This window comes from Nicotiana tabacum, chromosome 7 (assembly GCF_000715075.1).
Source record: "Nicotiana tabacum cultivar K326 chromosome 7, ASM71507v2, whole genome shotgun sequence".
Classification (NCBI taxonomy): Eukaryota; Viridiplantae; Streptophyta; class Magnoliopsida; order Solanales; family Solanaceae; genus Nicotiana; species Nicotiana tabacum.
The window spans coordinates 87,065,097-87,088,148 of NC_134086.1; the positions used below are offsets into that span (position 1 = coordinate 87,065,097).

The 23,052-nt window shown below is 35.1% G+C and overlaps 1 protein-coding gene and 1 long non-coding RNA gene across 2 annotated transcripts; both read left to right on the forward strand.

Moving 5' to 3' along the window:
* On the forward strand, positions 1–13,432 carry LOC142182723 (uncharacterized). Its single transcript, XR_012711717.1, has 2 exons — positions 1–263; positions 7,894–13,432. It is a non-coding gene; the product is annotated as an uncharacterized LOC142182723 (long non-coding RNA).
* A 2,134-nt stretch (positions 13,433–15,566) lies between these two features.
* Positions 15,567–17,184, forward strand: LOC107809345 (non-specific lipid-transfer protein 2B-like). Its single transcript, XM_075218479.1, has 3 exons — positions 15,567–15,915; positions 16,535–16,628; positions 17,091–17,184. The coding sequence occupies exons 1-3, from the start codon at positions 15,567–15,569 to the stop codon at positions 17,182–17,184; spliced, it is 537 nt and encodes a 178-aa protein (XP_075074580.1).
* Positions 17,185–23,052: the final 5,868 nt, after the last annotated feature.

Below are 23,052 nucleotides of genomic sequence, written 5' to 3' on the forward strand. Positions count from 1 at the left end.
CATCCGCCATTTTATCAAAAAAGAACTCCCTCCCATTTCAGATCTTCATCGTCCTTTCCTCTCCAGAATTAAGAAAGTCACTCCACACACACAAGCACAAACGAAAATTGTGGGAGACAGTAGAGGAGAACGACTTTGGCCTAACTTCGTTTCGAATAATTTGAATTTAGGAATTTGGGTGTTCAAATCATAGAGCGCGAGTTCGAGTTCGAGGTTGCCGACGGGTTTCGCGGTCCGAGCTCCTGCTACTGTTGCATTTCACGGTCAGATTCCTTTTCTTTTCCTTGTTCAATTTCTGGCAGAAACGAGTGCATTGAAGCAATTTGTAAATGTGGTTATTTCTTTAACTATTAATTAGTGTCACAAAGTTTTAATGACTGAATTTTTGCTTCCCACTATCTCCTATGCTTTATTTATTTTTGGGTGTCATTTTCCGTTTGAAGAATTTGTTCTACTGGACCAATTCCTTCTCGAGCGGCACACCATCGCCCTCAAAAATGGCGAAGGTGCAATTAACGTATACTAATATATTATATTCGGATTGTGGCTAGGAATCATGCATTAGTGCAATTTAGTTTAAACATTGACTAATTTGTTATTGTTGTTTAGGTGCATTCTCTGTTCCTTTGTGCAATTTTTTTAGAAGAATTTGCTCATTACTTAGATTATTGTAGTATTGTACTTATTTGTGCTATTTTTTTTAAGGCTGTTGAATCCCACTAATTGGTATGATAGAAGAAGATTTGGGAGTTCAAAAGGATTACTCTTAATTTGTCGTGAATCTGGAAAAGTTTTTCGGTTGCTATGACATAAGTTCCAAGTAGCTTTTATAGAAAATGCAACTGATGACTTGTAAAATACTAAAATATTGTAGATGACCTATTACGAAAAGTGAAAATATGCTGATAGTAGAAAACGGGTTCTTTTATACTATTTGTGTACTGATACTAATCTCTCACCGTGATTGTGTATACGTTCGCGTAACATAATTACGATTCTAAAAACTAATTCAGAGTATGCGTTCGTGCAACTTCGGCTAAATTTTTCTTAATAATTAATTAAGCGCTGTGAATTGTGTACACGCACACGTGACATGATTCTTGACGCGCCAAACAAATGGGTACACGTACGCGTGACCTATTTCAAGATAATTTTTCTTAGTTTAAAAGCGGTAAGCGGTAAAGGCACATAGGTTCTAAAATCAGTAATTATATAATTTTGATAAACTAAGTATGATCAAAACGACCGTGCTAAAGTCACAGAATTCGGGAGTGCCTAACACCTTCTCCCGGGTTAACAAAATTCCTTACCCGGATTTCTGTGTTCGCGGACCATAAATAAGAGTCAACTTCCTCGATTCGGGATTTTAAACCGGTGACTTGGGACACCATAAATTATCCCAAGTGGTGACTCTGATTTTTAATAAATAAATAATCCCGTTTTGATTGTCACTTAAATTGGAAAAAACTCTCTTATACCCTCTACGGGGTGTAGGGAAAAAGGAGGTATGACAGCTCTGGCGACTCTACTGGGGATAAGAACCCTGAACTTCTGGTTCAGCGTTCAAGAATTCGAGCTTATTAATGCGATTTTTATTTAGCTTTATTGTTGATATTACTGTATTTTATGGACTTAATGTGCTAATTGTCATTTACCGCTTTGATATTACTTGAACTATATTTAAATGTCTTCTTACGCCACCCCTCTGAGTCTTCTAAAAATGGTGCACACGTTCGCGTGGCCCGCTTTTTCTGTAGAAATTATACCAAATAGATCGAGGCTGGGCCAGCAACAAGGCCGGGTAGACTTTAGTGCTCTCGGTACGTTGCCCCCTCTTTGGCCCCAGTTGTCCGCTCGGGTAAGCCAGGTCTAGAACAATACACCCAGGTTTTTAACCTAGAATAACGCAACCTCATGCCGGATCCCTAGTAGGAACGCTTGTTTGCATCACATGCATTTGACTTTGGGCACTCAACACAGGGATTGGGTCCGTCTAGGACAGGTTTACCCAAATTAAAAGACCATCCTGATGCATCTTACGTGTTACTTGCGCATCTGTTTGTTTCGGCTTGCATGTTGACCGGCTTCTAGAATAGGGAAAGAAAATCAAAAAAGAAAAAAAAAAGAAAAAAAATAGAAAATCAAAGAGTGAGAGGTAGGTATTGAGAAAATTCTGAAAATCTGCCAAAATTCTGAAAAAAAAAGGTCATTTCAAAATGAGCCAAAATTTTCAAGTGTCATGTTTTCCTGTTCCGTCAAAACAGGGGCAGAAATATGCGGGTTTGATTCTCACCGAATGTGAGATACGTAGGCAAACCTCATCGGTTCCGACCCCCATTTTCAAAAATCTAAAAAAAAAAATCTTTAATTCCTTCTTTAGAAGTCTTTCTTTAGAAAATCCCAAATAAAAATTTTTAAAATCAAAATATTTTCTACCTTATTTTTAGAAGTCTTTTTCCCAAAGATTCAAAAAAAAAAAAATCAAAAATCCAACAAAAAATATATTTTTCTTTCAAAAATTTCAAAAAAAAAATCAAAAAATCCAAAAATATTTTCATTCTCCTTTCGAAAATTGAAAAGAAAATTCGAAATTCTAAAATATTTTCTTTTTTCTTTAGAAGTATTTCTTTCATAAATTCAAAATAAAAGTCCAAAAATTCAAAAATATTTCTTTCTTCTTTAGAAGTTTTTCTTTCGAAATTCGAAAAAAAAAACAAAAACAACAAATCGAAATCCAAAAAATATTCTTTCATCTTTATAAGTCTTTCTTCGGAAATAAAAAAAAGAGTTAGTCTATTTAATCTTCCCGAACTACGCAAGATCTGATTCATGTTCCCACATGATACGTAGGCAACCCACATTAGGTTCGATCAACCATTGAAAAGAAAAATGAAAAAAAATGAAAAATATTGATAACAATAAGGACCGACTGAGTCCATTCTAACATGTTTTGTTTTGAATTGTGAAGAAAGTTGAGGTGGTCGGTTTGTGGTAAGCTGGAAACATAAGATCCAAGGAAAATGATAATTGACATTGAAGCTGTTACAAGTGCTCAAGACACTCAGGGTCAACAAAAGGCTACTATGTTTGAGAAAAATAGAATACTGAAACAGAAAATGACCGAAATGTGTCAAGCATGGGCCAGTGGTCAAGGACAGCCTCATTGTGAGTTACAATTTGCTACACAACAAGAGCAGTACCACTCTCTGAGTACCACTCGTACTCGTTTGATCTTCCTGCAAACGTTGAGAAGCCTGCCCGAAAGATGGTACAGGAAGAAATGACCCAAAGAGTGAAAAACTTAGAACAACGGTTGAAAAACATGCAAGGGTTGACAGGTCAAAAGAGTGTTGCCTTCAAAGATCTATGCATGTTCCCCGATGTCCACTTGCCGCCTGGTTTCAAGACTCCCAAATTTTAAAAGTATGATGGACATGGAGACCCCATAGCCCACCTGAAAAGGTATTGCAATCAACTGAGAGGTGCCGGAAGAAATGAAGAATTGTTGATGGCTTATTTTGAGGAAAGCCTTACGGGAGTAGCCTCCGAATGGTTTATGGATCAAGACACGTCTCACTGGTATGTCTGGGATGACATGACACATGCCTTTGTCAAACAGTTCCAATACAACATCGACATTGCCCCAGATCGCATTTCCCTTTCAAACCTGAAGAAGAAACCAAGTGAAAGTTTCAGGGAATATGCCATTAAATGGAGAGAGCAAGCAGCTCGAGTTAAGCCACCCATGGATGAACACGAGCTAATCACTGTCTTCCTTCAAGCGCAAGATCCAGATTACTTTCAAAACATGATGTCCGCAGTTGGCAAATCCTTCTCGGAAGCAATCAAAAGGGGAGAAATGATAGAGAATGGTCTTAAGACATGCAAAATTATAAGTCAAGCAGTTTTTAAAGTTGCAACTTAGGTTGTCCGGGTTGAATCTGATAATTTTAGGGACACAAATGAGAAGGTTGAAGAAATCATGATGAATCAGGGTCGAGAAGAGGTCCCAGGAGAACATCTCGAAGGTATGAGCAGCCTCCTCAAGTTTTCCATGACTCCCCTGAGCATTGCTATCCACCTCAGAACCCACGATACTCTGTCGCTCCACATCAGTATGTTGTCCAGCCACCAAAACACCCCAGAAGGCGAGCACGAGCATCACAAAATCTCCACCAGCTTCCACAAAATTTTCAGGTACCCTATAACCCACATCCAGGCTAGAGGTATAGAGGGGAACAAAAGTTGAAAGATAATTTTACACCAATAAGAGAGTCCTATGCAAGCTTGTTTGAGAAATTAAAGCATTATGACATGATTGCACCTATTCCTCCAAATCATGTGGACCCACGTGCAAGAAGCTTTGACCCTTCTAAAAGGTGTGAATACAATTCCAATGCCCAGGGGCACAATGTTTAAAGTTGTCGGGATTTGAAAAGAGAAATAGAAAGGATGATCCTGGAAAAACTGATTGTGATCCAAGACAGTGGCACCCAGAATATCGTGCAAAATCCTTTACCTGCAAATGATGATACACACTTTGTGGGGATGATGCGTGGTGACATGGAGTATGAGAATCCTCTCGGGAATTTGCTAATTAAAGTTAATGATTTTGAAATTGGAGAAGGCTCTGCTGATCCTGATGAGCAAATTTGTGGCTAAATGTCAAGCATAGCAATTGTAAAGTCATTCCCTCCTCACTAGGAAGGAATCTTGGTAGTTTGTTTTGATGTTTTTTCTATTATCTGGGTTATTTCAGGGTTGTGATCCAGATTTTATTTGTTTTATTGAGTCAAACCCTTCTATCTCTCCATTTCATTTGTGTGAGTCTTGTCTTTCTGTTCTTTTGCTATTTTCATTAGCCGGGTTATTTAGGGTTGTAACTCGGATTTTAGGTTGTTTGTCTTGTTGTTTACTCAATAAAATACAGTTTTTCCGTTTGTGTCATTCCATGTTTAGTTCTTTTCTCGCTAGTTTTAATGACATGACATGCATGCAGAATTTTTGGCCAGATCTTAGAAAATTGTTTAAGCTTGAATTGGACAACTGAGAAGAAGACAGTTTCGAGGATAATAAAGAGTTGAAATACTTTCGAATTAAGGTCGAGTAAAATTCACCTTCAAATCATTGGGAAGATCGGGCTTGAGGATGTTTAATCAATTGATGTTTGTTGGAAAGTTTGTCACTAAGGGATGAAAAAATGTCTTGTGACCACGGTACACCAAGAAGACAGACATGTTCGTCAATGTTGTGATCGTGAAAAGATACCATGTTTGATGTTCTTGAGGTTGGGAGACCCTTTTTCTGCTACCCAAACACTTTATATCCTTTGCTACCCCTTTTGAGCATGTGTTATTTTTCTTTGACTACCCTCTTTTAGAATCAAGTTTAGAGTCAAAAAAAAAAGAAAAAAAATTCATGTCCCAAGAGTACAAACTGGGGCAATTCTTAGAAAGTTCAGAGAAAAAAAAGGAATTATCAAAGGTCCATGCCCTCAAAAATAGAAGCTGGGGCAAACAAAAAAAAAAGAAAAGAAAAAAAAGAAAAGAGAAAAAAAAAAAAGAAAAATGGAAAAGAGAAACAGAAAGAAAGATGAAAAATAGTTTATGTCAGATGTTTGAACTACGTTCGACCTGATTCCTTAAAAAAAGGATACGTAGGCAGCCTCACAGTTCGGTCCAACCAAATAAGAATTTAAAAGAAAAAATTCAGAAAAAATCCCCAATAGCTGAAACTGGGGCAAAGATTTTATTTCACTTGTAAAAGAGTCGGTTCCAAGAGTTGTAACTCCATAACCCCTCATTTTGAGTTTACTTTGAGCCTTCATGCCGACCTTTCTTTCCAACCCTATCAAAAATCTTTTCAAATAAAGACCTCCCGATATGCCTTCAATAATGCCAAGAGAAGCATGCAATGAGCAACAGTTGTCACATGACGTAGAACACCGTCGAGTTTCTCACAAAAAAGGAAAGAAAAAGAAAAGAAAAATGAGAGAGTCTTATTAGTGAAAACCCTTACGGGCATTGTAAGGCGATGGTAAGAAGAGATGAATAAATGAGAGAGACTTGTTGGTGAAAACTCCTCAGGGCACCACTAGTCGAAAAGCGAGTCATAAAGCTGATGCGAAGAATTGGCATAAACAAGTCCGACTTCAAAGGTCATAAGAATGGTGAAAGGGAAGATTGGATTAGTTTGATAGATTGGCCGTTAAGTCCAAAATGCATGTCATGATCATTAAGGCTAGTTATTGAAAAAAAAGGAAAAAAAAAGAAAAAAAGAAAAAAGAACTCTTCCTTCTGTCCTTCCGACAGGGGCATTTCTTGTTAATACTTGTTTCTTTGCACCATTCTGTCCTTCACTCTGAGTCAGTCCTTGTCAAAATAAGCAGGAAAAGATTTCAAAATCTGCTACCAGTTTTTCAGTTGCATAAAGTAAATTTAGCCAGCACACTCAGTTGTTACAGTTAACATGCCTTGAGGATTCATGCAAAAGTTCCCCCCTCCAAGACTCTTGTCATCTTACTTGGCACAAGCAAAGATAACTGGTGATTCTCTCTGACAGACAAATTGCTCAAAAGCAAGAAGTCATTCAAGATATCAGAAAAGATCATCTAAGAAAAGATCTCCAGTTGGGATAATGCTGATTGAGCCAGAAATACAATGGTACCGGGTGTGAAACAATTAGGTTTGCTGCAGAGCAAAAGTCTCTTGAAGCTGACTCAAGTTGATCGAGCAAAAGCCAAGCTGCTCAAGACTCAAGGCCACAAACCGACCACCACCTTTTAAAAACTGACAAAGTTTTCCTTGTATGAAACAGGAACAAAGCAGTGCAAGGAAAGTGATTCAAAAAAAAGGAAAAAAACAAAAGAAAAAAAACAAAACAACAAAAAAAAAAAAAAGAAGAAGACGAGAAGAGCCGGCAAAGGGAAGTTTCTCAAATCTTTGCCTTTATTTGTCTTGCTATTGTGCATAAAATCTTGCCATTGATCTTCACGTTTTTGCCTCCTAGGATAAAAGTCCTAGTCTGATGGATTTTCCTCCCAATAAAATCTTAGTCTGATGAATTTTTCTCCTAAGATAGAAAACCTAGTCTGATGAAATTTTTTCTAGGATCAAAATCTTAGTCTGATGAATCTTTCTCCTAAGATACCGAAAAAGAGACCTAGTCTGATGAACTTTTCTCCTAGGATCGAAATCTTAGTCTGATGAATTTTTCTCCTAAGATAGAAAACTTAGTCTGATGAATCTTTCTCCTAAGATACCAAAAAAAGTGACATAGTCTGATGAACTTTCTCCTAGGATCAAAATCTTAGTCTGACGAATTTTTCTCCTAAGATAGAAGATCTAGTCTGATAAACTTTCTCCTAGGATAGAAATCTTAGTCTGATGAATCTTTCTCCTAAGATAGAAAACCTAGTCTGATGAATTTTCTCCTAGGATAAACGTCTTAGTCGAATGAATCTTTCTCCTAAGATACCAAAAAAAAAGAGAAAAAAGGCCTAGTCTGATGAATTTTCTCCTAGGATTAACGTCTTAGTCTGATGAATCTTTCTCCTAAGATAGAAAACCTAGTCTGACGAATTTTCTCATAGGATATTTTGAAAAAAAAAAAGAAAAGGAAGTCTGGATTTAAAAAAAATAGGTCAATTTTTAGTTTTCTTAAGTTATCAATGTTTGATTTTCTTGAAATCAGGGGGCCCCGCCTAGAGAATAGGGTCAGTCTTTACTTTAGTCAAGCTTGGTTTATAGTTTTCCTAGTCTATGCTTTAGTTTACTCTTATCATTGCATCAATAGTACAAGTGGTTTACAATTTTGCTAACAACTCACAAATCTTCCTAGTGCAAGCGGAGGCAGAAAATATTTCTTTTGTTTTGTTTGCTTTGTTGTAATCAGGAGCCCACCTGGAGAACAAGGTAAGACAACTCAAGTTTCAAGGGAAAGCAGTTTCGAAGGAAGACAACTCGAGTTTCAAGGGAAAACAGTTTCGAAGGAAGACAGTTCAAGTTTCTAGGGAAAATGGTTCAAGGTGCAAGGGAAATAGTGTCAAGTAACAAGAGAAGATGGTTCAAGTTCAGCAATCAGGCGTCTGCCTGGAAAATAAGAGAATTCAATTCAGAATGCAATTCAGGTCAACAACAAAAGAAGCTCGCGTCAAGAATGCGAGTCATCAGTCCAAGATGATCAACACAAGTTAGTCACAATCCAGAATAAAAACAAAAAAACAAAAAGAAAGACAAGAAGTGAATCCTAATGCAGAAGTTAATGAAAGATGCGAGCTGCTCAAGACAGGGCTAAGGTCACAAGCTCTGCATGGCCCATCTTGGTTTGAAAAGCTGAAGAAGATCGAACCAACACCTGCGGCTAACAAGCATCAAGATTTAGATCAGAGTCCGTATGAGAACCAACCAAGACTCAAAATCAAGCTTCAGAAGACTCATAGATAGGAATCTTGTAACTCGTAGCTGATAGGCTTAGTTAGTCTTTTTCATTTTTGATTTTTGATATAATAACGGGACCACGGACCGGAGCCTCGGACGGAACCTCGATCGGCTCTCCACCTCAGTATACTCCATCACCTCATTCACCTCTAAACTACACGTTGCCTGATTCCTTTATAGCCAAGGATATGTAGGCAGCTCAGATACTCGGCCACATTCCCTTTCCTCCTAGTTGTAGTCTTTCCAAATAAAGGTCGGGTCAAAAAACCTGTCTAGTCGTTCTTTGTCTGAAAATACTTCGTCTTTCCAGTCAAAGAGGGGCAGCTGTAGACATGTGATTTTCGACCCTCCCCAAGATTTTATATATTTTAGCGTGTAAATATTTAGTTTAGGACTAATATAGTTATTTCAACTAATTTTGACTCCTTTTGCTTTATTTTATCACAAAAAATGGAAATTACAAAAATATCTTCTCTTATTTAGCTAGTTAATATTTTTATCTAGTTACTTTTAATTTGTCTACTAAATTCAAAAATACAAAAATAGTTCCAGGAATATTATCTTAATTTTACAATGATTTTTTCATTTTTTATCTTTTAGTATGATATTTTGAAAATAAAAAAAATAGGTTTGTTTTAACGGTTAGTCTTATTTTAATGGTTATTTTACTTAAATAAGATTAATTAGTAAATAAGGTCGTATTTTTAGGCTCGTTCGCGAAAAGAATAAAAAATTGGGCTCGAGCAACCCATTTTTAGGCCTAATGTTGGACCTAACCCACAACTCCCTAGCCCATAATTTCTAGGCTCATACCCTTTAACTTAATCCCTATGCCTATATAATAGTACCTAATCCCTAAATTGAAGGGGGCTCTAAAAACACCATCTGCCAATTTTATCAAAAAAGAACCCCCTCCCATTTCAGATCTTCATCGTCCTTTCCTCTCCAGAATTAAGAAAGTCACTCCACACACGCAAGCACAAACGAAAATTGTGGGAGACAGCAGAGGAGAACGACTTTGGCCTAACTTCGTTCCGAATAATTTGAATTTAGGAATTTGGGTGTTCAAATCGTAAAGCGCGAGTTCGAGTTCGAGGTTGCCGACGGGTTTCGCGGTCCGAGCTCCTGCTACTGTTGCATTTCACGGTCAGATTCCTTTTCTTTTCCTCATTCAATTTCTGGCAGAAACGAGTGCATTGAAGCAATTTGTAAATGTGGTTATTTCCTTAACTATTAATTAGTGTCACAAAGTTTTAATGACTGAATTTTTGCTTCTCACTATCTCCTATGCTTTATTTATTTTTGGGTGTCATTTTCCGTTTGAAGAATTTGTTCTACTGGACCAATTCCTTCTCGAGCGGCACACCATTGCCCTCAAAAATGGAGAAGGTGCAATTAACGTATACTAATAAATTATATTCGGATTGTGGCTGGGAATCATGCATTAGTGCAATTTAGTTTAAACATTGACTAATTTGTTATTGTTGTTTAGGTGCTTTCTCTGTTCCTTTGTGCAATTGTTTTTTGGAATTTGCTCATTACTTAGATTATTGTAGTATTGTACCTATTTGTGCTATTTTTTTTAAGGCTGTTGAATCCCACTAATTGGTATGATAGAAGAAGATTTGGGAGTTCAAAAGGATTACTCTTAATTTGTCGTGAATCTGGAAAAGCTTTTCGGTTGCTATGACATAAGTTCCAAGTAGCTTTTATAGAAAATGCAACCGATGACTTGTAAAATACTAAAATATTGTAGATGACCTATTACGAAAAGTGAAAATATGTTGATAGTAAAAACGGGTTCTTTTGTACTATTTGTGTACTGATACTAATCTCTCCCCGTGATTGTGTATACGTTCGCGTAACATAATTACGATTCTAAAAACTAATTCAAAGTATGCGTTCGCGCAACTTTGGCTAAATTTTTCTTAATAATTAATTAAGCGATGTGAATTGTGTGTACACGCACACGTGACATAATTCTTGACGCGCCAAACAAATGGGTACACATACGCGTGACCTATTTCAAGATAATTTTTCTTAGTTTAAAAGCGGTAAGCGGTAAAGGCACATAGGTTCTAAAATCAGTAATTATATAATTTTTATAAGCCAAGTATGATCAAAGCGACCGTGCTAAAACCACGGAATTCGGGAGTGCCTAACACCTTCTCCCGGGTTAACAAAATTCCTTACCCGGATTTCTGTGTTCGCGGACCATAAATAAGAGTCAACTTCCTCGATTCGGGATTTTAAATCGGTGACTTGGGACACCATAAATTATCCCAAGTGGCGACTCTGATTTTTAATAAATAAATAATCCCGTTTCGATTGTCACTTAAATTGGAAAAAACTCCCTTATACCCTCTACGGGGTGTAGGGAAAAAGGAGGTGTGACATATGGTCGCAATTGCGACCTAAGCAGGAGGCCCTCCAGTCTGCATTTGCGATACATTGTTCGCATTTGCGAACCCCCTATCGCAAATGCGACATCTGCAACGTGTTAAGTGCTGAGAATTTCGAGACTTAGCTTCATTTTCATATATTTTGATCCCTAACTTCAATGAGAGGCGATTTTGTGAAAGGGATTTTCATACCAAATCATTGAGTAAGTGCTTCTAATCAATTTCCAACTATATTTCATGATTTTATATAAGATTTAACATCAAATTCATGAGGAATCTATGGAATTTTTTTTGAGATTTTGTCAAAGTTTTGAAAAATAAAAATTTAGGATTTGAGAGTCGAATAGTACTCGGATTTGAAAAAAAGAAGTAATATATATATATATATATATATATATATATATGTATGTATTTGGACTCGTGAGGTTATGGGTAGTCAAGACCTACCATTAGACCTGATTTTGATCGAGGCAGGCCCGAAGTTCGACTTTTGTTGACTTTTAGAAATCTAATAAAAATCACAGCATTATTAATTGAAATTATTTTCTCTTGCATTGTGTGATGTATTCAAGTCGTCGTTGGCTAGATTGAGCCGGGCAGAGGCGAATTTGTAAAGGAAAAAGGCTAAATTGAGTGTTGAGTTAGCCGAATTGAGGTAAGTGTTTTGCCTAACTTTGTTGCGGGAATTTTTCCTCCTATTTGTCATTGTTTGCTACATGTGGGGATGATACATATATGAGGTGACGGGTGTATATATATGTGCCAGAGTTAATCATGCTCGGGGGCTGGATTATGTTACATTTGTATTTGTAGAATTTCATGACCTTCCTGCTTCATGCCTCACTTGACTCTTAGATACTAAGAACACAATATCAAATGATAGAAATCAAGACTTAGCTTATCATAACTTGATCAAACTTGGCGGAAATTCTGAGAATACATTGATGTGTCTGATTCGGTCATTTCTATGTGAAATCATTACTACGTTACTATGGCCGATATTCTTGAGATACTAGACTCTATACTTGTGTTGTCAATTATTTGTGAGATTTGTGGAAGTATTTGAATAGTACGGTTATTGAGGGTTGTTAAATCATTGTTGACTTGGAAAGTTGTGATTGAGATTTGTTTGGAATATCTATTAAAATACTCTCATTGATGTTATTTATGCTTCCTGCCTTGTTGTCATTGATATACATATGCTTGGTAAGGAAGAGTGTAAAGCATGAAGGGTGATGTCGTGCCATTGTTTGTACATTATCATGTGAGGGAGAGTGTAAAGCATGGAGGGTGATGTCGTGCCATGTTATGAGAGTGTAAAGAACAAAGAGTGATGCCGTGCCATTTTATTTATACTGTTATATCATCGTGAGGTCATGGCACGATGGGTGTTTCCGTGCAGGTAAGGATGAGGGACATGCATTATGTTGTGATATCTGTTTTTCCGTGTATATGTACATGTCTTTACCTTAAGCTGTTATTGTCGCAATCTCATATCTGATATGACTAGTTGTTATTGTTCTGTCATTTATCTCTATATTAATTGTTGTTATGTCGCTCATATCTTCTGTTTGTTTAACTTGCAAATATCATGCCTATTTCTTTGCTTTTATAATTACACTCACGCCGTATTTATTCTGTTGCATTTTAGTACAAGCCCTTTTTCTATGTTAGTCATTCATGTCTCTACTTGTTGACTAGTAAAAAATCATGTATTTTCTTCTTATTTGTTATACCTGTATTTAGGCCTTTATCATGCTAGTTAGTTGAAGCTGATATTCCTTGTTTCCAATTTCTGTCATCATTCACATGCTTTCAACTTAGTCTTCAACTGTTGCCCATATGGTTATCTTTGTTCATTACTGCAACTTGCGTATTTTCTATCTTGTAATTCATGTTATTGTTATTTCTGTTATCTGGTTGGTTTTGTTATACGTATATTGGGTGAGGATGAGATAAAAGCACAAAGGGTGTTGCCGTGCAATTGACTTAATATCTGGGTACATCCCTCATGCTATAAAAGTTAAGAATTGACTATTATAGTTTATTGGTTTCATTCTAAGGAAAGGATTGGTTAAGGTATTTGAGAATGCCAAATTGTGATCTCTGTTAACACTCGGTTATTATTTTGCGTAACCGTTTTCATGTATTCTCCTCTATTATATTATGGTATAGTTCTATTGCTGATTCGTAATGCAGATTTTATCAATAAGTGTCTTTTAACTAAAAAGCCTCGTCACTACGTCGACGAAGTTAGACAAAATACTTACCAGTACATGTGGTCGGTTGTACCGATACTATCCTTCGGTACGATGTGTACAAATTTCTGGAGTAGAGTTGCTGGTGATGTCGGGTGCTAATTCTGAAGATGTTCATGTATTCCGGATATAGCTGCCTCTTGTCCTTGATAGCTTAGATTTTGCTATTCTGTTTATATATATTTCAAATAAAACGTGTATTTATTCGTACCAGCTTTGTAAATTCCAAGTCTTAGAAGCTCATGAGTCGTACTACCAGGTCTTGGGTAAATTTGTAAATGTTCAGTTATTTGTTCTCTATTTTCTTATAATCTCAGTTGAGTTGTATTATCTATTAGTTGGCTTACCTAGCGGGTTGAGTTAGGTGCCATCACGACCAATGATTTTGTGTTGTGACATCTCAACTTACCAACCTCTAGTCATTAGTCATAGACTTACCAAAACTAGTCAAGCACATATAAAAATTGAAAAACCAAATAAATAAGGTTCTTTCTCTCAAAGAATCACATATAAAAATCTCCTTCCATATTTGATTAGCAACATTAGATGCAAGACGGAAAGGAAATTTCATGAACGAGGTAGCAAATAAGGTGATAAAATATAAAAAAATATATAATATTCCAAAAATCTAAGCAAAAAAGCAACTTTTTCAATGGGTATAGTTGAAATTCATTGAAAATATTTAGATGAGTCAACATACAAAATGTGAGTAAGATTGGAGGTGATTTGGACTGGTTTTGTATCAAAATTTGTAATTAAATCGAGTTCAAAAAAATTCTTCCGCGACACATGTATTAAACATGTATCACGCATGTATCTCACACACAGGTATACGTGGATATATATGTAATACACAATTGATACAAATGTGATACATATGTGATACACAAATGATACACAGTGATACACATATCGTTTTTTATCACGTTCAGTTTTTACTTCAAATTTTCAATTCAAACTATCTCAAAACTTCATCAAATCATCCAAAAACTGAGATTCAAGCTCCTTAAGATGTATCCAATCTATTCTAATAACACCCACTCAAATGAAAGCAAACATTTGACCGTTTTTGCTACAAATAGCTAATTGACTAATATTAATAATATTTGGCTAATATTAATAATGTTATATGAATTGATCAATTTTTGTAATGAACTACTTATAAATGGACATAGCTGGTAATTTACCTACGTGTAATTCCCTAGACCTGCTCAATCTCAAGGCAGAAAAGTACAATTGCTTAGGCCACAAAATAAAGGCCACAAGATTTATTAATTATATTACTCCCTCGGTTTTAATTTAGATGAGATAGTTTGAAACTTATGATCTTAAAAATTTAAGGGGTAAATATTTTGTTGTGCCATGACATTTGTGTGGTTATAAAAGTTTCTCATTAAGGGTAAAATGGGCAAAATGAAGAGTTTAAAGTTGAATTATTTCTAAATTTAGAAATGTGTCATTTAATTTATTTTGGAACAGACTAAAAAAGAAAGTATTTCATCTAATTTGAAACGGAGGGAGTATATTAATATCCATATATATTTCTGCAATTATCATTTGTAAAAAAGTTTCAAATTTTATGTTTTCCTACTTGAGACTATTCAATGTAGTTCCGGGTTCATGTCAATCAACCGTTATATATATATATTCTTCCAGGTCAAAAGTAGTCAAAGGGGAATTTGCCAAATGTATGACATGATCCAAGCTAAAGCTAAAACATTTCCTTGGCTCATCCAATATCTTTGTGTGCATTTGGGGACACAGATAACTATGAGCCGCATAAATTTTTTGGCAAACTCGATCGCCAACAAGCTCAACATAGCACCTTCCGCACCTGCATGGGAAAATCATACGTATGTTGCTAGCAATGCTTTTCATGATATTTGTAATAGCAGTAGTATTCAAATCATCAACTTGCGCGTATCTCTACTCTTTCATGAAATCTCTGCCACCTCGCTCCTCCCATCATATATGATTGTCTTGCTTTGCTTGCCATCACCTAGTTATTTTATTTTTTATTTCTTATCTCTCACGGAGTTAAAATTTCGAGAGTCAAACAAATTTTTCTTTGACCATAATTTTTTCATGTCTTTTAAATATTTTGAATTGTTAATTATTGTGACTTATATTACTTTTTAACGTAGTTTCCAAATATATAAATTTTGTAAAGATTCTATGTCCAAATTCATGGTCAAAATAAAAAAGTTTGATTCGCAAAATTCAAGCTCTGCCATATAAATTGGGAGGGGTATAATTTTCACCAACTTCATTAACTAATGAACCCAAGGGTGCATTTCATCCTCATCTTCTCCATTTGCCTTAGCCTATTTATTTGATCGTTATCAATCAAGAACTTCAATTTGTCTTCATGTCCCCTCGAAACTTCTATAAATAAAACATATAATCCATTTAAAAACAAAAAGAAAACTCAAAATATCAATCCTTAAAATTATTACATGTACTTCACCATGAAGCCTACATATACTTTTCTTTTGGTAACAATTCTGATGTTCTTGCTTTTCCCAATTACTTCAAATGGTGAAACAAGAATTCAGTGCAGCAACGTAGTAGGTGCAGTTAGACCTTGCGTGGTGTTCTTTAGGGGAGGGAGTGGAGTAACTGGGATGCCTCCAGCTGCTTGTTGTGCTGGAATTTCAACTCTTTCAAAGATGGCCGCTAAGAACAGGCAAGCTGTTTGCAGATGTGTTCAGTCAGCAATCAAAAATCTCAGAGCTACAGATGCTACAGTTAAAGCACTCCCTCGCAGATGTGGAGTCACTTTGCCCTTCACTTTCTCTCCAAACGTCAAGTGTCCCGGTACGTACGTAGTATATCACCTGGTTTAATTTGGCTCTACTTTTATCTACGAGCTGACGGCGTAAATAAGTTTTACACTAGCTATCAAGTCACTTAAAAATTAGTAGTAACTTTTACTGAAGGATTTAAGAATATATATACTTATATATATATATATATATATATATATATATATATATATATATATATATATATATATATATATACATATATATGACGAGTATGTTCAAATAACTAGCTTGACCACGTAACAAGACAAAGGTGAATCATCTTTTTCTTTTGTCTTCTACTTGGAACTAGATAAGAAATTAAAGCATTTAACTTTTAATGAGTTGTAATTGAATTGATTTTTACTTATTACTAAACTGTTTGCTAAAATTTCGTGTTATGTTTGTTCTTTTGACAGGATAAAATGAGCTTAATTTGGACTAGTCTGGAGGATGTAAATCACAAAGATGAAGCGATGGACTGACTATAAATATTCCATATATTTTGTGTTTTTTTCTTTTCATTTTTGCTTTTGTACGTATTTTGTTTTACTTGTCCTGTTTCTTCATGTTATTTCTGAATTTTCTGTCTCTAGTCCTTTTTTTTTTTTTTTTTTTTTTTTTTTTTGTAGTTGTACATAGCAATCTGAAATGGCCTCCTTTCTTCTTCTTTCTCGTCATTTACATGAAAATATTTCATGCAAAATTTCTCGGTTTAGGTTTAGGGTAAATTTCAGAAGTGGTCGTATAAATATGTTTTTTCTTTTCACTAAAGTCATATATTTTTATATTTTCTTACACAAAAATCATAAAACTTTCACTAACTCATATAAAAATCATAATGATCGGGAAACACAACTTCAGTAGTATTTTCTTGTTCCATATTTTTTAATTATTTAGTTTCAGTCTAATAAATAATAACACAATTAAAATAGAAAAATATATATTTTTACCAATTTCTAAAAATAATAGCTGACAAAATATGTATTGTCGATAACATATATATATATATTCTCCAACAGCTCTCTACCAAGCCTGAAGAGTTCAAACTAACTGAAGTTAAACCAGTTGAACACGAAGTTTTTTGTAACCACCTCTCCCGAATTCCCATAAGAAAATAGCACATGAGAGTCATCCTAATTGTCAATAAGTCTTTTACCTTGGATATCATTGCCTTATTTGATACAGGTGCAAATCTCAACTGCATACAAGAAGTTCTTTGAAGGTCAGAGAACTGAGGATAGTCTTTAGCTTGGTGGATCCGAAGTTTCGTAGCGATTGAAGAAGTGGAGGTATCTACTGGCTTAGAATTAGTAGATGGTGAAGTTGATTTTATAACTAAATATTCACCAAGGGATTGTAAATATTTGTTCGTATAATTATTTTGTTTTGATACTTCGAAGATTTTTTCTATTATCTCCTTGAAAATTCTCAAAAAACCAAGTTCTTTTGAAAATATTTTCTGGTGAATAAAAATTTGCTCAAAGTTTTTCTTTATCAATTTGGAAATCTTTTTCCAAAACACCTAATTCAACACCTAAAGTTGAGTAAGTGGGAGATTGAGGTTGTTCATAATTAACTTCTGTTGGAGGGGTTGTCTTTACAAAATATTTGGTTTGTGGGATCCTAGAATCAAAATTAACAGTTTCGATCCGAGAAGGAAGAGAAGATATTGAATGTCTTCCAGGCTGAATCTCAGACTGTGTCAAAGAGGACGAAATAGAGACTCTTTGGCTAAGGGATCTTTGGAAGGAAATGGTTACAGATCTGCTAGAATATTGTTGGATCTGAGAGACCGTAGTATTTTCTGGTTTTTCAGCTTGAGTGGCATCTTGTAGTAACCAGTTTTGTGGTAGAGAAACTTGGCTCCAAGAAATGGGTTTTGGTATTGACAGGTAAGATCTTTGTAGATCTGTTTTGAAAAGAACAAACCAAAAGTCCAAAATCCCAAGCCCTAGTTCTTCCCCTTTTAGATTAAGTTCCATAATTTTCTAGGTAGTTCACAATAGAAACGAGTTTTAAGTTCAAAATCTTACCCCCAATCGATTACCCTTGAATCCCTCTTTAATTTCCTTCAAAAAGCTCTCAAAATGATCAACAATGGGGGAAATGAGCCCAAAAATCGCGGATGAAGTGACTTCAAACATTTTGCCCAACATTGACCCTTCCTTCTTCGCGATCGCAGTCAACACCTCGCGATCGCGATGCACAAATTCGCGTTGACCACTTTTTACTCAATGCGAACACGACACACAAGTCGCGAATGCGATGCCTTCCCTCATATACCTCCGTGAACGCGATGAGAAATTCCCCTGGGACCAAATCCCTTATACGCGATCGCATAAACCATAACGCGAACGCAATGAATAGCCTGATGCACCCTTCGCGAATGCGGCCTAGACCCTCGCGAACGTGTAGCTTCCAGGACCCAGCCCTTCGCGAACGTGAAGGTTAAAATACCTGCAACTGCTGAACTAATTTTTCTGCAATTTCTCAACACCAAAAATGGTCCGATTGACCACACGAAACTCACCCGAGGCCCCCGGGACCTCTACCAAAGTCACCAGCACATCCTAAAACCTCATTTAAACTTGTTCCAATCATCAAAACACCTCAAACAACATCAAATTACCCAAAACTCATCGAATTCAAGCCTAAGTTTTCCAAAAACTTCCGAATACGCTTTCGATCAAAAACTCAACCAAACCACGTCCGAATGACCTAAAATTTTACACACATATCCCAAATGACACAATGAAGCTACTGCAACTGTCAGAATTTCATTCCGACCTCTATATCAAAATCTCACCTATCGACTGAAAAACGCCGAAATCTCAATTTCGCCAATTCAAGCCTAAACCTTCCACGGACTTCCAAAATGCATTCCGATCACGCTTCTAAGTCCCAAATCACCTAACGGAGCTAACTAAATCATAAAAGTCCCGATCCTAGATCATATACAATCAAGTCAAATCTTGGTCAAACCTTTCAAATTTTAAGATTTAAACTGGGAACTGTTCTTCCAATTTCATTCCGATTACCTTGAAAACCAAAACCAACGATTAAAATAAGTCATAATACATCATAGTCATGCCCGAGAACTAGCGAGCAAAGTGCAAAAACTCAAAACCACCGGTCGGGTCGTTACATTTATCTACAAAAATGTATTTCGTTCCTAATTATATAATTATTGACAACTATAATTTTGTAGTTAAAACTATCATCTCGTCACTAAAAAAATATTTTTATTGACAAAACAAAGTTGTCACTATAAGTTATCATAATTAGTGACAATTACAATTGTCAATAAATATAAAGTTGATTTGTAGTCAATAAAAAGATCATTTTGGGACATAAATTATTTTTCACTAAATATAGTGAATTTATGACGAACTTAATTTGTTTCGTGACGAAAATGTGATATTCCTAAAAACTATACAAAGTGAACTTTTTTGTCACTAATAACAAATGTTTGATGACGTTTATATTCGTATTTGTTTTAGGTTGACGTTATACGAATTTGAAATAACATAATAAAACAATCGAGGTAATAACAGAAAAATAAAAACAATCAAAGGTAACAAAAATATTCACCATTGATCATAAAACTAATATTAAAATTATATTGAAATAAAAGCTCCTTAAATTAAAAGAAACATAATTAAAGTAAATATGTCCAACATAAAAGTCTAACTAAGAAATATTACTCCTAAACTAGGACTGAGAAGTGGAGGAATGCAGTGACACTTCACTTGCAATTAGTCTTGACCAATAGTTACCTCATATACCTGTATAAAAGATAGAGAAAATATTAAGATTTAAGTTAATGCTTTATGGTATCATGGTATAAATAAAATATAATTGGTATAAACTACAACTTCTTGTTAGACGTAGAGTTTAATTGGTGAAACAAATAATTGAATTGTGATACAAATAAATAAAAATGAGAAAAAAATTAAATAGTGTAAAGTTTAGTATACCCAAAGTTGATAATCTGGTGGAGCTCAATCTTCGCTGTATCATTAAAAAAATATTCGAACTTAGATGCTAAAAGAATTATAATTGAATTTATCATTTAAAGATGTAGTACTTCTAACCTTGATGGTGATGAGCCAATAAATTGACGCTTCATTTCGTTTAATATTTCCTCTTGGCGTGCCCTTAGAGTACCCAACTCAGAAGTTAATGTTTGTATCTGTATCTGCTGATTTGCTACCTCAGTTTCAGCTACATTCAAACGTTCTTGTAAACCATGTTGGGCAATAGCAGCATCCTCTTTTGCCCTCCTAAGAGCATCCTCTAATTCTGCTGTCCTTCTTTTTGTTGTTGTAGTTGTATTAGGCTTTGGACCATAGCCAAGGCCGTTAATATATCCTGACCTTGTACCAAGTACATTATCAACAATTTCATCAATAGTCATTGGATTCTCTTCAGGAACAGACCGAGCTCTCAAATCTCTCATTTTGTTCTACATAAAAATATTACATCAGTTAAATTAATTATAAGATAGATTGAATACATTTGACATTGTACTAAAATATTACTTACGTAGTTAGTCTCAGCCTCTGGAGATGACCATCCTTTTTCACTCGAGTAATGAGTGCTTTTGTAGAACTCAATCCTATTTGGCTCTACTCCTCCATGTTCATTCACCCTACACAATATGAAAATAATATGAAATATTACTAAAATATCATCTTAGTAATGAATGTGGAGGGTGATTGAACCTCAACCACATTAACATGATTAGATTACAAGTTCACCAAAAGGTAATGAATGTATTGTCTAATAGGATCATGGTTCTTTATATTATGCAGCTATCTATTGTATGATGGAAAACTGGAAACTAGTTTTATGATTTAATAGAAATTTGATGTAAGTTAGTAGAGATATAGTCTTATGCTTAATGAAAAGTTGAAAAAAAACTCATGTTCCCTTAAACGGGATATAAAAGTGTATGTGACTTTTAATTTCATAAGCTTTCACAAGCAAAGGTATTGAAAAAGTTACAAAAAATAAAAATAGTACAGCATGAGCAACTACAAAAGCTCTTAACCCCATGAAATGATTAGATTTCAGCTTTGTTCGATTGGCCTTGCTTATCTCACATCGTCTCTACAAAGAATATATAAATATAAGTATAAAGTTACTCAACATTCACCATCTATACATTTAAATGCAGATAAATATAAAAGTTACTCTAAAATTCACAATGATGAGAAAACAAATAAAGGACAGTTTATTGAGAGGTAATAATAAAAATTGAAGAATAAAAAAATATAAAAATAATACTAGTATAACTAACTGATAAATCCATAAAATTTAAATCTCGAAATAACCTCAAGGGACTCTGACATCATTGAGCAACAAATGTCTTGTCAACATTTCTTTGACATTCTTGAAACTTCCCACTTTTATCACTTCAGTAGAATAATTTTTGAAAAAGAACTTTTAATCCTCATCCTTTATGTATATAAAGTCACTATTTTCTACTAGCACTTAGTAAAAACTGTATCCAACCCACATCCCCAATACATTTCTGGCTTACAGCCAAAATCCTTCACATACTACTCTCGCAGTTCATCAACAACTAAGTTGTGTTTAACCAAAAAGTGGAATTTCGGTCAAAATTTTAATTTAGAAGAACCCGGGTTACTGATAATCAAGAAATGTATAAGAGAAAGTAATTTGGCTAGCAATAAGATAATTAGAAGAAGATAAAATAAACCAATATATTCAGATACTCTTTTTCTTTTACAATTAACCCATTCTTTCCCTTTTATAGCTATCTTGGAAATATGCATTTTGCCTTTGTCATAATAAGGCCATTATAGACAATTAAAGACATTAAATGCTACGTTACATAATCATTGTATTTTAATACATATTCTCTAACGTTTTTAGTATTTAATGCTCATTAAATACTGTATCTGTACTCTTTTGTGCTGTCAGATTCATTCTCTTTGATTCTTAGACTTAAATAGGTACGGGCGTTGAATCTCTTGAGTATCCGCTCGTGCCTCCTCTTATGTTTCTGCTCGTATCTGTTGCAACTCGTGCCTCTTTGCGAATCATAACTCTTTGACCAGACTACGTGTCATGACACGACATCTTCCAATCACTTTAATATGTAAACTCAATTATTCCCAATACAGATAGTCCCCCCACTTGTCATTTATTCATCAATTAAATATTTGGGAAGTGGAATTCATTAAAATGAGAATTTTTGTCACCATTAATGCTATAGTAGAATCAACGCTTCATTTGTTACTTCCATTTAATGCTCTTCACGCGTGACACCCTTTTACTGAATCTGCAACTTTGCAGCACATTTTAGGGCTTTTTCACGGCTTCACTAATCATGAAGCGTCAGTTCTCATTATGACTTTTCCATCAATGCACCTTTTCCTTTGACGGTTGCTTCGCAGTATAAATATAGTTTTCTTCTTTGTCTTTATCACATAAAGTTTTCAAAATATTCAGTTCTTGAATCTTTGTTTGTTTCTTCCTCGTACTATCATGTCTTCATCAAACCCTGGGTCCTCATAGTTGATAACTTCCCTGATGCCCCCAGTAGGAGCAGAAGAGGAGGTAGGCTTTGTAATTTAGGATCTTCATCCTTGCGTGGTTCTTCTCTTCCTTCGCCTAGTTCTGGACCTTCTTCTAAAACTAGAGGTTCTCTTTCACACAGATCTTCTTCTAGAGGTAAGGAATATTCTGAACCTCTTCGTGAACCTCTAGTAGAGGAGATAGTTCCTGTGGAACTATCTTTCTATATTGACAGAGAATCTCTTAAAAATCAAGTATCTTCTTTAGATCATGCCAATATCTATCCCTCTCAAATCACTGAAGGTTTGATTTTTTTAGTTCGTAGAGACTGCCATTACAGTCATGACTTTCCTATCATTATTCCCAATCTGAATCAAAGAATTTCCTCTTACTTAACCGGATTTTCCTTTGTCTATACGTACCCTTTCACATTAGGATTCAAACCTGCTATTGATCATGTTATTCTCGAGTTCTATCATTTCTTTGATGTTTGCTTAGGTCAAATTGGCCCAATAATATAGAGGGTTGTTGCCTATTTGAGGCATTTGACCAACATAGCCAGTATGCCTTTTACTTTCCCACATCTAATTCATCTTTAATC

Bases quoted from the DNA above. Each gene is read 5' to 3' on its own strand.
- LOC107809345 (XM_075218479.1), top strand. From the start codon at position 15,567: ATGAAGCCTACATATACTTTTCTTTTGGTAACAATTCTGATGTTCTTG. The intron at 15,916-16,534 runs GTACGTACGTAG...TTTTTTTTGTAG, and splicing joins TCCAAACGTCAAGTGTCCCG to TTGTACATAGCAATCTGAAA. The intron at 16,629-17,090 runs GTAAATTTCAGA...TATTTGATACAG, and splicing joins TTTCTCGGTTTAGGTTTAGG to GTGCAAATCTCAACTGCATA.